The following is a 17,396-nucleotide window of genomic DNA, read 5'->3' on the forward strand; positions in this document are numbered from 1 at the left end:
TCTGTTTTTCTTTTTGACTAAAGTATGTGAAGGAAAAAAGTGGAGAATAATTCTCCTTATACATGTGTAATAACATGTTGGCATTGTCTAATCCATCTACTCGTTTTGTAGACATTATTAATTCCGACAAACTTGTATTCTATTAAGATATTTCCATTTTCTGACAGGGGTGGGGGTGGAGGTGGGCTTCAACTAAATTCAACTTTTTTTTTTGCCGGAACATGTAGTTTTAAATCAGACTATGAGCGACATGAATATAAAGTTTTATTTCAAACTATTCAATTAATCGAAAGCACGATGGAACGACGTAGCCATGAAATTACTCCCCTTAGGCATGAACTCATCCCGGAATAGGAAATGACGTCACATCAAGTGAAAACTATCGTCTGGAAGCTAAATCTTGTGACACTGCAAGTTCATTTCGCTTGTAAACAAATATGATTCATACACATTGAGAAATAAAGAATGAATGAGAATAGTCTATTTTCTTAACTCTACATTAGTGTTCAGACGTACTTGTAGTGTAGCCAAAGGAGAGAATTTTATTTGACAAGTGACGTCATATTGTCATTGACTCTCACTGCTCGATATCTTTTTCATTACTCGAACGCGGAAGATGGCAAAGAAAACGTACGATTTATTGTTCAAACTGCTGCTGATTGGAGACTCCGGTGTGGGGAAAACTTGTTTGTTGTTCAGATTTTCAGATGATGCTTTCAACACTACGTTTATTTCGACCATAGGTATGTTAGATCGAGACTCTACTTTCAACTTTGTTCTTGTTGATGTTGCCATCATGTCATCATGTTGGATTTGATCTCCACTGATGTCAGTCACTGATGATGATAGAATTATAATTTATAGGCTAATTCTATTCTAGATTTTAGATCTAAATCTAGAATAGATCTAAAAGATAATGCAGATTAGGTTATCGTATCAGACCATGTATTCATTTTAAAAAATAAAATGCATTGACATTTGATAAATCTAAGGCAGACTAAGGCCAGCTCTATTCTCACCCCGGGTGAGAATAGCGCAGGCGCGCCTTTTACTTTTGGCTATTCTCACCCGGTGTGCGTTCACCGTTATAGTTAGCCTTGGCCAACCAGTGTAGTGTTCACCCTGAACCACAGAATTTTACACTGTGATACAACAGAATTGTAGAATTCTGTGCCGTGACAAACATTCCAGTGTGCTCTTCTTGTGTTACAACTGTTACTGTTAGCCTAAAAGTGTGCAATTTTGTATGTGGACTGGGCAGTGGAGAGAGAGAGGAGTAGCGCGAGAACTTCCGGGCAAAACAAAATGGCGACCCGCGTAGTTAGGCTCGATTCGAAAAGTTAAATAGCCGTAGCATCTTTTTTGACAATCAAATTAATTTACTTAAAATTGTGTTAGCATCATTTTTTATCTTTGTTTTGGTCAGTTTGATTGTCCACATCGATAGACAGTATTCAGAAAGAGACACAAAGAGAGGGGAAGAGTAGATCTTGCGAGAACTTCCGGGCAAAACAAAATGGCGACCCGCGTAGTTCGGCTCGATTCGAACCATAGCATCTTTGACTTTGTAGACGATCAAATTAGCTAGCAATGCCAATCGCCCGCTGCGCCTTGAGCCGGAAATCGGCCTCCGCGCGAGGGGTGTTTTTTGGGCCGCTTGGAATCAGAAGTGACTCTCTTCTAAATATTGTTACGGGAAAACTCGTGGACGAAAATAAATGAAACTCGGCAACCAATCAGAGGAAAGGTTAAACTAACGACATGCCAGCGTACAATCCCGAACGATTTCTAGATCCGGAGATATTGCCGTGTTTGTGCGAATTTCCTCTGCGGTTCAAAAACTTAAGCGGAGCTGCGGGTTGATCGCCGACCACAGAGGCGCCTCACATGTCTTTTTTATTGCTGTAAAATTTCAGATCTCTACGCTTAGTACATTTTACGTACCAACTTAAAATTACCACCCATCCATTGATAAAACACTAGAGCTGGAAACTAGATCACGCATTCCAAACGCGAGGTGCGGGCATGCAAGAGGCGCGTGATCGCTAGGCGGCATGTGATTGGCTGCCTATAACTAAATAGGTCACCGATGACTTCATCGCAGGTTTTCCCGATAGCGCTTTACTGAGTTTTAGAAGGGGCGATCGCGTCACGGTAAAAACGATGTCACGCAATTCCACAAATTTCACGCAAATATCAGTCTTTAAGATCCAAAGTAATAAAGACATCGAAAAAGTGATAAAACTTACAGAACTAGATTCTGCACTAAAAATCACACGAAGATGCCAAGTTTCATTCATATATATGCTCCAATTCATTACTGACTTATGAACAGTTTTTCCTCAAAATACATCAAGACATCCCACATTTTGGCGATATTTTCCTATGACATGAAGGTCCTCCAAAAGTTTGCAAACAAAAATCCTAATAACTTTTTTATTTATCAATGTATTTTTAAAATTTAAAAACCACAGTTCTTAGAATTTACTCTATTTTCATTTAAGCCCATTTTAAAGCAATTTGGATGAAAATTTAATTTTTCTTTGGCATTGCTAAATTAGCTTACTAAACTTTTGTGCCATAACGTCATTTTTTCTTAGCTTTTGTCAATTTGATCATCCACACCGATAGACAGTAGTCGGAAATTAGGAAAAACAGGTCTTGTTTCACACCGGGTGAGAATGGCCAATGCTGGGGTGAGAGGTCGATCGTATTTTTGTTCTCACCCTGGGTGAGGATAGCCACTTCCTAAATCTAATGTTTACCGTCGTACTTAGACTGCTTTCTTTGTGCAATGTCTGGTTGTTCTAGATTCTAGTTCTTTAGACTTAATATATAAAAGGCTAAACTTTTAGAATTTAATTTATAATCTAGTCTAGATCTAGATTAGATCTCTAGGCCTACACTCTCTCTCTAGATCTATATATATAGATTCTATAAATAATGAAGAGTTAGATTCAAAATCAATTCAGATAGCAGCACTGTGTAGACTGTAGATCAACAACATAGTTTAGTTCTAGATTCTAGATCAAGAGAATCTCCTCTTCTTCTTCTATACCGTGGTTGGGGCAACCATGGGGGCACCACTGCATCTGACAACCAGCTCTCACCCTTTCTCTCTGTCCTCTGCTTTCCTCAGATTGTCACCCATTGTCTCCCCAGTCCAGTCTGTGATGTTTTCCTCCCTTCTCCTTCTCTTTCCTTGTATGGTTCCTTGTAGGATCTAGAATCTACAAGACTACAAATTAGCTATAGATCTAGATCTATATATGTTGGGCACGATCTGTCGATTTACGCAGCGCATTTGGTTGATCGAGGAAACGCTCGACAATCCATCGATTGTTGCGCATTCTGTTGATCAACGGATCGCGCAGCGCTTTCTGTCGATCCGTTTGGTTGCGCATTCTATAAATCTTACCCCTGAGTTTTGTTATGTTTTGTTGTCGCCCAGAGTGTAATTTGTTTCACTCACCAAAGTCAAACCGAAACTGAATGGAAGTAACTGGAAGTCAGGGTTTCAATAACGGAAGTTGAAATCAGGATTATAGGTCGGTGAGTATCACTCCGAACACTTGTTAAATTTTGAGTGGTTCAAGGCGATAATGGAGAAGGAAGCGCAGTTATTGTCTAAAAATCCTGGGTCTGTTTTTTTGACAAAAGAGAAGTTTGACATGATTGTTAAACCAACACACAACAATTTATCACAAGCCATTAAATCTTGACCGTGTTTGGAATACCTCGTGAAGTACTCTGCCAATCAAGTCCATCCCAACACTGAGAGCAGGTGCTCGATTTAACGATTTAACGTTGTGTCAATTTATCTGCCTCACTCAACCGTCAGCACTGTTCAACACACAACTCTTCTTGGAAGCAAAACAACAGGACGTCAAAGACTGACATGCTCAGTAAACCAATTTTCTTTTTTTTTTTATTCACTTGATCATCATAGTTTATCGATAAAATGCGCTGTAAGTATATTTCATGTATCGACAAAAAGCGCTGCGCGGTCCGCTGATCAACAGAATGCGCAACAATCGATGGATTGTCGCGCGTTTCCTCGATCAACCAAATGCGCTGTGCGATGGATCGCACAAATCGACAGGTGGTGCCCAACATATATACTGCCCTCCTGCTTTTACTTTTGGTCTAGAATGTCTTTATGTGGTTACTAGTTACAGTAATCATTGAGTAGAGAAAGGAAATAAGTTCAATTAAATAACCATGCCCGTGTCAGTCTGTCTGCAGTCTGCTTCTAAATATTTACAATCAGTCAAATGTTGTAATGTAGAGATTTCTAGATCTAGTCTATAAAACCCATGGCTCTGTGCTGTACTTAAGGCCTACTTCTAAACCTAGATCTACACTTTTTTACTGGAAGAGTTCCGCAAGGGGGCCGGCCAGCACTTACCATGACAAGGTCCACTGGGCAAACTATAGAATCTACAAGAGTTAAGGTTAAGGTGTGTTGTTGGTCGGCTGGCTCTCTGCAGAATGCCTTCCGTTTTTACTGTTGATGTGACGATATTTTTTTACTTTCCCTCCCGTCCCACACTTAGCTACCAGTTGTCCATTTTCTACTAAATATTGATGCGCTGAACACGAATATATCAACTTCATTTCTGTCGCAAATTAATAGTTTTTAAAATATCTGATAATTCTTAATAGAGTTAGACGTGCTTTGGACCTATCGGAGGGTTCCAGGGGGGACTGGGGTAAAAGAAAATCTGGGGGGTTGCAATTTGATATTTTACAGTTAGATTTGAAGTTCTCTTGAAAATAATTCATTTGCAAACAGTGTTCCAGTTTGACACCCGCAGCAGTGCATTTGTGTGCGGGCGTGAAAATAAATATTTACCGATGTGACTATTACTTGTTTTTGTTGAGTTTTGAACTTCCTGCGTATGCAGAGATTGTATACCATTCGATGATGAATACCCAGCAAGTGGGCCAACTATGAATAATAAAAATTAGTAGCCTATTCTTTTACTTTCCCTCCCGTTTCAAAATTAGCTGCTATACATGTGCCCATTTTCTTCTAAATTCTAGATCTACATTTGATACGCTGAATACGGATATCGACCTCTTTTCCGTCACAAGTTATTAGTTAAAATATATTTTTATGGTTTATAATGGAACTTTATCACTCTAATAAGCCTAATTGCATAGTAATTCTGTGCTTTGAGCCAACGGGGGATTTCAGGGGGGTAGGGTGTTTAAATAAGATACAAAATCTGGGGGGTTACAAGGGGTTACAGAACTTATAATTTGATGTTTTGCAGTGATTTGCGACAGTTTTAGTGGCTATATGTGTGATCTGCAGCAAATAATAGTGCAGTTTGACCCCCAAGGCAGTGCATCTGTGTGCGGGAGTGAAAGTAAAAAATTACCTATGAATCTATGAATTTTGTAATAGAAAGCTATTTTTTAAATTTTTTATGGCTTTGTCGTGGGCAGGGTCATTTTGATTTTGTCATACGCTCTTGATATGATACCACTTGCCTGCTTTCAACTTTAACAGCCAGGGTTAGGGACTTCCAAAGTTGTGGATTTAAACTGAAGTTTTACTTCACACAGGACTGGATACATTGCTTTTTATTTTACGTCCTGTTCATTGGGATTGAGCTCCCTTGTGTTTTTTTTTACTCTTTTAATTTGACAGAAAGTAGATTCGGGCAATTTCGCCACTCTCAGTTGGCTCGCAACAAAACAAGCCTACACCCCTCTCTATGCTCAACGTACATAACCCAAGTTTCGTCTGCAACTTTTCGTAGCCAATGAAAGTGCAGATAGTCCCTGATTGGTTTGCTTGCTAGTCGTACTTCACCTACTTCGTTCTTTTTTCAAGTGGATGTGGTGACGGGGAACTTTGCAAGTCCTTTTGGGGAAATTCACCATACTGGGAGATCATCTTATTTCGTTATATATATATATGTAGATTATTAAACGCATGTAAAAACTGATCTTTTGTTAAATGGAAACTTGCATTTGCAGCTGCATTCACTTTGTCAACAATTTTATCTCTTCCCCTCTCAGCCCTCATTCCAAAAGTAGATCGGCCAGAGACATGGTCAGAAAGAGGTTTTTGGGAACAGTAAATTCCCAGGCTTCCTCGGAGCGGCTTTGTCCGCCTTAAATAGCTTCAATAGCTTTCTCTACATCACTTTAAGTATACTTGTCATTGATTCCCTTGCATGTTATTCCCATAATAAAAGTGGTAAATCTAAGTAAAATAACAAATGGAAAATCAATAGACCTGTGTGTGACTCTGTGGCGAAGTTCCCCAACGAGAGAGATGAATTTCGTCGACAAGGTGTAGATCTGAACATACGCAATTTTTTAACAGCAAAAGAGCACATAATTCATATAAACGACAATAAAATGCAGCAAATATAATACTTTAATCAATAAAGCAGTTTTAACACACAATTTGAGTAAAAAGTGATGTACAACAAAGGTAGTGAGCAGGAGACACAGAAAGATAAAAATAGCGCAGGTGCAGCAGAGATAAGAGCAAAAGAAGAGGACAGGGAAGATTAGTGTGGAGACACATGCTTTAAACACAGCGGTTATTCTTTGTCATAACAATTAATTTTTCTGATTGATCAATCAATTCACAGGAATTGTTTCTGGTTGCAAGTAACTTGAAACTTAACTCTTCCTTGGTGGGTGTATCGAATTATTCCCATTTTAAATGGGTAGGGGGGGACAGGTGGCGAATTTCCCCTCCTGGCAAAGGTACCCATATCTACTCTAGCCTTCAGAACAGAAAATTCCACCTGTCATCGCTGCAGTGTAGAGATGGTAAAAATTTGTCCCTGTGAGTCAGATTAGGAGGACATCCTGTGGATATGATGAAAGCTCACACTGCTGCAGGCTGTTAAAGCAAATTTTTTGCTATTACCCATACCTAGCTATTACTCACAACTGTGGTTTTTGGCTCTCTATAAACAGAACTATTCAGAGCTTTTTATGCAATCTGTGACATTCAAAATATTGCTGGGTATTTTTTGTTTGTTTTTTTTGTTTGGAGTTTTGTTGATGAAACAGAGGGAGCATTTTTGGAAGATACATTATCAGGCTTGCCATCTGTCTGGAGTTTCATGGAACTATCCTTGGCTATCAAGAATTTGAGCGCATGATACACTGTTCTCAATCCAGTTCCACTCGATTTAAGTTTGTGTGTTATTACGTAATCTAGTGTTATATAACCAGGGGTGCCGTTTTTCCGTTATTTTGGGCGGCGTCCGTTAGGAGCTTTGTTTTATTGTTGAACTGATATATGTGATCTTGTTTTGTTGCCTTTATTGCTTCGACGCATGCTACATATGATTCTAGTCTCGAAAAATTTTCCAGTTATTTTTACATTTATTTATAAGTCCAATGGCATCCCTGTATAACATTGGGTGTCCCTGATTGAGTTTTGAAAAAATTGGCAAAACTTTTTATTTTTGCAAATGGTATTTGACTAAATATTTCTTGATAGTTACTAATTCGTAAACTGCAGATATTTATGAGCTTTGAAAACTCACACTTTTAATCAACATATGTCCTCTATTATATCCATCATGTACTCATATAAATTTTTTTTATATATATGCTTTAGTGGTGGAAGATTTGTTTTCCAAAAAAAAGAAAGAAAAAATTAGAGTTTGAACAGGATGATCAGACATAGATTTCAGGTCTCAAGACTTGAATTTCATATGTTCTTCTCAAAGTCATCCCAGAGGTGGTTAAAGTATGCTTCATGCAGATTAACAATTAGGGGCATAATACTAAGGGCATCTTTTCCAGCCATCCTTTTCCTCCGTTGCCAGCTCTTTTATGTTTTCACTCTCAGCTGCTTGCTCACAATGAATGCTTGAACTACACTTACCCATACTGAACATGAGTATGAATCACTTGAACAACAGCATTGTTCTCATTTTAGTGAAGGGGATATCTGCATGGTCGTCATCTTCGTTAAGTTAGAAATATGAGATAGCACTTCAAGAAGTTCATGTTTGGTAACTTAAAACATTGGTAAACCACTATCACATACATGACTTAATGGAGCCATTGTGACTGACAAGAGTTTAAATTGTGAATTGTGTTTAGTTGCCTTGTTTAATATCTGCACATATAACACTCATCGCTTGCTCTATTCGAAAAAATTTTATCAGTTAGAAATTGCTTCCTTCTGTGTATTTCCCCTGCTGCTCCTCTCTTCAAGAATCTTTTCAAGCAGAGAAGTTCACTAGTCTGGCTCAATGTGGTATCATTAATGATTGGGCTGGGAGGAAATTTGAGTTCCTTGAAGGAGATATTATAAGTGAAAATGGGAATAATCCTCAGGTAGCATGCGATTTTAAGTTTGTAAGAGATAAGGTGTGAATGTACTGTTAATGTGGATACGCATAGTGTGTGTGTGTGTGTGTTTGGACGTGCAAATTTGTATTTGCATCATGTTGTGTATGTGTGCGTGTTTACACTTTTTTATATGCATTTTTGTTTTGTTTTTCTGCATGTTTATTGAGTGTTTTCTTGCATGCTACTGAATTCTTGGGCTTTAGTTTTGTAAATTTTATTCTGTCTTTTCCTGGGATTTTCCGTTGTTTCATTGATTCAGGGTTTATGTTGAATTTGATGTCAAGTCAATGTATGATGAATGGATACAAGATTCTTTGTATGAATCTAGATCTACATTGTGATACAAACTGCGCAGTTGATAGACTTTTTCAGTAGATGTGTGTCTGGGGCTCTCATGGCCTTGAGGTTAAGGTTTTCACCTCTCATATAAAGGTCCTGGGTTCTAATCCGGGTAGCGACCAAAAAATTTTCTTCTCTAAAATTGTCTCCTTTCACCTCCTTTCCTGCTCTCTAGCAATGTTCTGTCGTCTGCTTTCGTCTCCACTTTCTTCCCCCACCCCCTCCTCTGGGCTCTTGACTCTTTCTGTAGCCTTTCTACTGCTACTTCTTGGCTCCTTACTGCTGTCTTTCAGCCACACCCCTGATCTTCTGGTAGAAAAGATCTACACCTAGCCTTCTTGGACAAGGGCGAAAAATCTTGGATGTCTCGTGTGCAAGTTGCGCATGTTAAAGATCCCTTGGTGGTCTAAAATCGATAAGAGTAGGTTTCAGCCGCCACTGGGGCAAAATTCAAAATTTCCTACCAACTGTGTCCCATGCGCTCATATGACCTTATGCAATTGCGAGTGTCGTAAAACACTTACCCCCCCCCCCTCCCCAAAAAAGAAATGTGTCTGGTTGATAAAAGTAAAAGTTTTGTAGCAAGTGTATTATCTCAGGACAAAAATCGCTTCATTGTTTCATTGATAGTCGGCGAATGCCTCTTGTAGGTTCTTCCTTAGTATATTTCCCTTAGGGAAATGATTTATGTAATAAATCAGTTCTTTTCAAGTGAATTTTTTCCATAGTACAGAATTGTTACAGCAGGCATGTTTTGTTCCTCTATCTGTTTTATGCAGGAAGAAGAAGTTATGGTTTTTCAAAGAAACTATCTATTTTTCAGGAATTGATTTCAAGATCAAGACAGTGGAACTTGGTGGCAAAAAGATTAAGCTCCAGATATGGTATGTGTCTCTCTTGTCCTCCTGTTGCCTTGCATTTATAAATGTGTGAGGTGTGTGTGTGCACGACGTTTGTGTGCACATTTTGTGTGTGTGTGTGTGTGTGAATGTGCATATTTTTTACCCTCTTCTCTGGCCCTGTGGTTTTGCTGTGTCAAACATGTTGGTCACTGAGGATGTGTCAAACCATGCCAAATGAAACTGTGTATTATGTGTAAATGATGGTTCATCGATATAATGTCACAGCCTATGACATGTGAGTGGTGCCCGACATTGAATTGCCTATGTTAACGTTTCTGTGTGCTTTTTCTGTCCTTGTAGGGACACAGCGGGCCAGGAGCGTTTCCACACCATCACCACCTCTTACTACAGAGGCTCCATGGGCATCATGCTGGTCTATGATATCACCAACGTGAAGACCTTTGATAACATTTCCAAGTGGCTGAGAAACATTGATGAGGTAAGACATTCGTGGTGGGCTGTCTTTTGTACTGGGGTGGGCTGTCAGCCAGGAGATCAGTTGTACAAGAATTGTCTTTTTGTCTCTGACTTTTGAGTCTAAGACTTAAGTTTTGAGTTGGAAGTGTGTTAGTAGTTTACTTTTTTTGTGTATTAAATTGTGTATTGTGTCAGTGCCCTCGGACATGTTTGGGAGGGGGGTGCGCGCATGCATGTGTATGTCTTTTGTAAGGGGGAGTTGCAAACATTTGTCTGTGTGGGTAGGAGTATGTATGTAGTTTTGCCTTCCCTGGATGACTGGTGTGTTGTTGTCCCCAGCATGCTAATGAGGATGTGGAGAAGATGATCCTGGGCAACAAGTGTGACATGGACGACAAGAGACAGGTGCCTACAGCACGCGGAGAAGCGGTGAGTGGATTTCATGGGGCATTTTTGCGTTTACGAAACACACATACATATATGGACAGACATACGCATGAATGAAACAAACTACACACATGCATGCTCATGCGCTTGCACATGTGTGCTCACACATACACGCACGTACAATAAAAAAACCCACACACATGTATACACATACACAGACAAAAGCACACACACATACACACTTACACATATACAAATAAAACAATGAGATAATGTGACAGTGTAAGAACGCTGGTTCACACACTCAGACATACATGTTACTTGTCACCTTTCTTGGTCTGACTATTCTTCTACTTTTAAAAATGATGACCCAGTGACCCTGATGATATGGTTTGTGAGATAAGGTTTATTGAGTAAAAGTTGCAGGTAATGTTCTATTTTTAGCTCTGTCTATTAACCCCTGAGGCACTATCTGAGGACGTTAGTCATTGCTAGAGGAGTTGAATGTATCAGTGTGGTATTCTGCTATCTCTGGAATGTCTGCAAGTTCTTTATTAACTGCTTTGGTCAACAAGCTGTTCTGATGTATAGCAGTAGGATCATAGTTGGTCCATGTGCTGACTCCACAATCAAAACTTAGGATGGTCAAAACTTTTACCCCAACAATGAGCAGACATTTAGTTTGTTTTTACAGAGATCTTGGGGGGTGGGTGGGTGGTTGGGGGGTGTCAATTTGTTTTACAGGAAAGCCCATTTCCTGTGTCTGTACTAGTGGTTAGGCTTTCAGACTAACAACTGTAAGGTCGTGGGTTTGAATCCCACAGGGAGCCTAATGTTATGTCCTTGGGAAGGCACTTTACACAAATTTTCCTCACTTCACTCAAGGTGGGAATGGATACCTGGCTATAAATAGAGAAAAATCATGTCGGTGTTTAATCAGCTACTTGCTCTGTGTGCTTCCCGAGAAACTGAGAATGTTTCTGGGTGTTCTAGGGTCTGCTAGGGTAATAATATAGATTGTAATTGTAAAGCACATAGAGATTGCAGCTGAGCAAGGATATGCACTATACGAATGCTATTTACTATTATTATTATTACCTGTACTTGGAGGATTATCTGATTGGAATAGCATTTAGCTGACATGTAGTGTGTACAGTACCTCAATGTTCCAGACTTCTATTGTATGTGTACTGGATACTTGTATCTGTGTACATTCTTCAGATCGGCCGTGAACACAACATCCCGTTCCTGGAGACCAGCGCCAAGGCCAACATCAATGTGGAGAAAGCCTTCATGAACCTGGCACAGGCCATACTCAACAAAGTCAGTGATCTGTCGTCTGTCTGTCTGTCTGTCTGTCTGTCTGTCTGTCTGTCATTCTCTCTCTCTCTCTCTCTCTCTCTCTCTCTCTCTCTCTCTCTCTCTCTCTCCCCCCCTCCCTCCCTCCCTATCTCTCTCTCTCACTCTCTCTCTCTCTCTCACTCTCTCACACACACACATGCACACACACACACACTGTCTCTCTCTTATTCTATCTCAAGATGGAGTCTGGTAGTTGAAAATGTAACAAAGACCAGCTTCTGTTGAGTACTAATCCAGGTAATGTTAGTTTTCAAGAGGGGAATTATTGACACTGCAAATGATCTGCGTAATGATCTTCTTTGTTCAAGTCTATTGTACAACATGAATGTTGTGTGCATTGCTGAGCAAATCTAGAGTAATAAAACGACATCGTTTGACTTTCATTCATAGTTCTGTGTTTGAGGTTTTTCTTACACCTTTCCTGCCATGTCTAAAGTTTTCTATTTCCTCTAAATTTGACGCCTTAAATCTTATTTTTTAGCATAGAAAATGAATATATTAATGAGGTCATGTTCCTCCCTGATATACTTATCATCTCTCCTTCTATATAAACAGAAATAATCACACTGGTATTGTATGGTATTTGAAATTATAAAAAGGGCAAAGGCACCTGAGTATTAACATTTTTGGCAATTGTCTATGTTGATGTGTCTTTTAGCTGCATTTTTTTTAGTTCATGGCAGTGTGTGTGTAGAATGTCTTCATCTTCATTTGAATCTTTGGTTACATTCCAGTGTTGTGTCACATTAATGTGTCATGTCATGATCCTGTATCATGTCCTATTCCAGACCCCCGGCAGGATATCGGAGCCCAGTGGAGTGAACATGAGCCAGCAGGACACCACCTCCAAGCGCTGTTGTTGATGCTGCAGCAGCTAGAACTGGCACTGGATGGCTGACTGTCCCCCCTCCCCTTCTCCCCCCCCTCCACTACATTATTTCACACAACCGTCAGCTCCCTCACAGGATGTAAATTACTGCCTGACTGCAATTCACCCTCCCAGTCCAGACCCAGCTGCGACAGGCATGTTTGAGGTTCCTCCACACATCATCTGGGAGTGTCTCTGTACTGGCAATCTCTCCTGTGAGGAAATCAACTTAAATCAGTTTCTATTCGTCAGTATTTCCAAGAGCCCTGTTTTTCACCGTTTTTTATCAGGGACGTCATCAAGGGCAAAATATTTGGGCTGACAGTCTGCCTGGAATAAAACTACTTTTCCGATGTTTGGACAGAACTTTTTTGTGACTCTCGTATCAGCTAGCAGTTTTTTATAGTTATAGAATCAAGTGTGTATTTTTTGGTATGAGGTTGGCTGTTTAATGTTTCAAATTGATTTTGGTTTGTCAATTGTCATGACACTTACTTCTTTTTATAGGCTTCATTGATGGGATTGGGGAGGGGAGGGGGAGGGGAGGAAGGCAAGAAATGTTATGAAGGTTGCAGATGGTCATTGAGCTGTTTGGGATAAAACAGAGGTTCAGTGTACATGGAGGTAATCCATGTGTCAGTTGTACATCTGGGTGGGAGGAAGGGGAGGAGGGGATGGTGCTGGTGGCGGTGTCGTGTTGTGAATGCTGAACGTTTTGTTTTTGTCCGATGCTGTCGCTATCTCGTACGATGGTGGCCCCAGGCTACTGCACTTTTCCACATTCTTAGTATCATTATTAGTTGTTTTTTTTTCTTTTTATGTCTTTTTTTCTATTACATATTTTTTTTGGCGCCTTGGGCTTTCATGTTTGTTAATGTTCATCAATCCAGTATCCTCAATCCAGTACATGGAAAATTTTTGGTCGTTTTTACTTTTTTTATTGGTATATTTTTTTCTGTTTGATCTTGATGTGTTGTATAGTGGCAGAGGAGTTGGTCAATGGGTCAAAGTCTGCCCTGGGCACTGATCAGTTGTCTGGCACTTGGTCCAGCAAAGGAGGGTTGGGGCTGCTGATGGAAACGAGGGGGGGGGGGACACCAATTGTCAAGGTGGTCAGAAAAATTGTGGTCAGAACGTGTTCGAGCTGGATCTGTTAGACTGGGGAGTTTGAGGAGTTTGAAAGCTGTTCTGGGACTGGTCAAAGACCTGGCAGAAGCTGAACTTGGTGAGAGGTACCTTGTGTGTTGTGATGGTGGAGGGAGCACCGGGTTGGGGCAGAGCACGGTGATATCTCCAGCTTCAATTTCTCTATACTCTGTCCGTGGGACCACATCCATTCGTGCTTGGGGAGTGGGGGGGGGGGGGGAGAGTTCCATTCCCATATAAATGAAGGTTTTTTTTGTTAGTCCTGAGGGAAAATTTGGAAAACGCAGAGTCAGCTTATGGTGTGTGTTCATTTGTCCATGTGTGTGTGTGAGGTACAAGTCTCCGCCTGGCCGTGGAGCTGACCACCCTTCCACACTCTGTGACAGCCTTGTGCCGTCGCCGTCAATATGACAGATCACAAGTAAAACCAGCATCAGTCTTGTGTAGGCGTCTCCAGAAAGATATCTGAATGAATGAAAGCCTTTTTTCTTCATCTTACGCGGCTACAGTTTTTTCCCCCTTGCTGCTGTCAGTATTGGCTTGGTATTATGTAGGTCATCATATGCTAAGGCATCTTCTTTGTGATCTAGCCCTTGCTGCCGTGTTAGCTGGAGAGACCGGCAGGTGAGACCTTGTAAGGAGTTTGGGGTTCTGTGTCCACTTGAATGTCCATAGCTCATGATTTGCTCTGTGTCAATGGCACCGACTTTTTGTAATGCAAATTTTTTTTGTACCTTCACATCCCCTTTGGATTTCATGATCTTGTGGCACTGTCTGCAATGTAAGTGTCTGTGGACCATGTGTAAGTGTCATTATGAGTGTTTGTTGAAGGTGTGTGGGTGTTTGTAGGTTGGAGAGAGTGAGCGGAAGAAATGTGTTGATGGAGTTCAGAGCTGTGATCTCCTGGTCATGATTGGTTTTCTGTCTGATGCTTGATAGTGAGAGTGAAATTGTAAGCTAATTCTTATGTATGTTTTGTTGCGTGTGTTGTGCAGCAGATACAAAGTGTGTCATTTTTGCACAGCAGAGCACATTGCAATGAAGAGTATACTGACTGCAGTAGATGTTGTGTGTGTGGAGTGTGTGTTGCATGGCAACGCCCAACATGTGGCTGGAGTCATGTATCAAAGGCTAAGTGGGAATGTGTCAGACTGGGCAGGAAAGAAAAACAGGGATCATCACAGAGGTGTTTGGTGCATGTCTTCTTATGGTGATGTCGTCGCAGTGGCTTATGGTGTGTGGTTTTCCTGTGATGTTCCTCAGCAATGTGATGTGCTATCTTGAAATGTCCATACTTGTTCCGTCTTGTATTATTATCAATGTATTGATGATATGATTGTGGACTCCCTATGAAGAGAATTCTGATGAGATTTTTATGGGAAAGTTTGGCAGTGTTATCCTGTGTTGTCAGGGTCATCATTTAGTGTTGAACAGGGATGTGGCTTTGACAGCCTTGCTCTGAGGGAGATAGTAATGCTCCCTTTGTGGAGAATGGAGCTTGGTAATGTGAACATGTGCTTCTTTGTCCCAGGATTGAGTGGCTCAGCCCCCACTTCACACAGACAAACTCTGTTGACCCACTCCTTATTTAGGGTTTGTTTTCTTCAGGGAGTGAAAATCTCTGCTGATGTCGGCTCGGGGTTGAAAGGTATGAGTGTGTCATGTCCAAAATAGGTGTATTATCAATACATCGTTGTCATGAAAACTCTTCAGTTGAGTGTACCACTTGCCACAAAGATTTGTCCATATCTTTTTTTTATTTCTCAGATTTTGACTTTTGTTTTCTGCCTGTGAGTCGGATGCAAGTGTCTGTATCTTATGTGCGGTAGGCCTAGATTTCTTTTTTAATAGGCCAGGGAATTTTTTTGTTTCTTTTTTTATGTGCAGTTCATGATGTGATTGTGGCAACTTCCACTGCATAAGAGGTAATTGGGTCTGAGTGCCTCGTCTTCTCAACGACACTTTCTCCTTTGAGTCATGTCAGATGGTCAGTACTGTCATGAGATGCACTTTGGGTATAGAGACTTATATGTTACTGTGGACCATTTTGAGCAAGTGATGGAGTGAGAGGTAAGCTGTGTGTGTGTGGCCTGGTGGTGAAGTGGATGATAGTTGAGAGATTGGCTGAATGTGACTGGGTGTAGACTGGTGGTTTCCCCCTGGGGGACAGCGAGATTGTTTCCTACAACCTGATCTGATTGCTTGTTCCAGTTGTCTCTGACAACACACTTGTGTTCGTTGTTGTCATGATGAGGATGATTCTGTGAGCTTGAGAGCTTCCCTGGGTATTGCCTCTTTCAGTAAATGTGTCCATGTATATATATATACATTCACTAGCCGCTGCTATAGATGTTAGCGCGTCCCGGCTGCTACCGCAGTGTTCAAGGGTTAATATCAAGTACAAAAAAAGATGCCCCCATGTTTTTTTTAACTTTTGTTTTGTTTTTTTGTTTTTTCTTCTGGTCTTGAGTTGCCTCAGGATTGGTCTTGAGTTTGTGGTTAGGGCTTGACCTTGTGCCTTTAGTGTTACTATGAAGTGCATTTGATTCATTTCTTTCCCCAGCTAATGTGTGCATGGCTAGACATTTTTGTGTGTTTTTGTTTACAATACAATGCTATCAGAAATAAACTGCAACACAGAATTTTTTAAAAACTATTCATCCATGTATAATATACTATAATTGTGTCTACTTCACTTGCTGCGCCCTCACACAGTACTGGTTATGTAGAGGCTCAGTGCCAGAGAAGTCTCGGGAAGAGTTTTGTGTAGTCCAGTTTATGCTCTTCAACTTTATGCTTCTCTGCTACACATTTTTCTGCGCTGTGTCGCGTTGTTATGAGTCCTGCTTCAAAAGCTGGTAGAAATATCATGGACAGATGGTTTAAAAATCATCAGTTAAGTTAAATTACTTTTTTTACTCTTTAGAATTTGTATGGAAATATTGGGAAAAAGCTTTTGATTCAACAACATTATGAGATCTAAGTAACTGTCTTTTTGGGACCTGTGGAAAGGCAATGTTGTCTTACAGTACTGGAGTTTGTCAGCAAGTTTTGTTGTGTATTTTGTGTAAAAACATTCTACTCTGGGCGTTCACTTCAAGTTCAAGCTGTGGGGGTAGTGGGAGATCTGTTTACTGTAATGTCTCTGTTGTCCATTCATTTGGTTTGCTATCTCAGTCACAGTCAAAAGAGTTGAAATCGTACAAAGGACAAAATTCTACGAATTTTTTTCTGTTTCAGTGACTTTGGATTTGGTCATCAGTAGACAGTATTTTTTTTCTGTTCTTCGGAATTCTTTGGTCAAAGTGTAAAGAGACATTGGTTCTTTTCTGTAGTGAAACCCCCACGCAAACACAGATCATGTACAGTACTCAACTCGATAATAAAAAGGGAAAAATGTTGGTTCTGACTTTGTTGATTTTGTACTTTTGCCTCTCCAAACATGACACATGCTGTCTTTTTTCTTTCCAAACATGATTCAACTTGTCATCTCCCTGCTCAAATATGATGCACATTCTTCTCCTTACTGAAATATGACACAAGCAGTCTTTCCCTTTTTAATCATTTGCAGGTGGTTGGCGGGTGCTCTGGTGTGGTTTGCTTCTTCTTTCCTATCAAACATCTATTTT

The 17,396-nt window shown here is 40.3% G+C and overlaps 1 protein-coding gene across 1 annotated transcript; it reads left to right on the forward strand.

Moving 5' to 3' along the window:
• Positions 1-341: 341 nt before the first annotated feature.
• Positions 342-17,168, forward strand: LOC101859696 (ras-related protein Rab-10). The gene is made up of 6 exons (XM_005095199.3): positions 342-743; positions 9,509-9,569; positions 9,888-10,026; positions 10,344-10,433; positions 11,613-11,714; positions 12,542-17,168. The coding sequence occupies exons 1-6, from the start codon at positions 617-619 to the stop codon at positions 12,614-12,616; spliced, it is 594 nt and encodes a 197-aa protein (XP_005095256.1). The 5' UTR covers positions 342-616; the 3' UTR covers positions 12,617-17,168.
• Positions 17,169-17,396: the final 228 nt, after the last annotated feature.

This window comes from Aplysia californica, unplaced genomic scaffold (assembly GCF_000002075.1).
Source record: "Aplysia californica isolate F4 #8 unplaced genomic scaffold, AplCal3.0 scaffold00098, whole genome shotgun sequence".
Taxonomy (NCBI): Eukaryota; Metazoa; Mollusca; class Gastropoda; order Aplysiida; family Aplysiidae; genus Aplysia; species Aplysia californica.

Bases quoted from the DNA above. Each gene is read 5' to 3' on its own strand.
- LOC101859696 (XM_005095199.3), top strand. From the start codon at position 617: ATGGCAAAGAAAACGTACGATTTATTGTTCAAACTGCTGCTGATTGGA. The intron at 744-9,508 runs GTATGTTAGATC...TCTATTTTTCAG, and splicing joins TACGTTTATTTCGACCATAG to GAATTGATTTCAAGATCAAG. The intron at 11,715-12,541 runs GTCAGTGATCTG...GTCCTATTCCAG, and splicing joins CACAGGCCATACTCAACAAA to ACCCCCGGCAGGATATCGGA.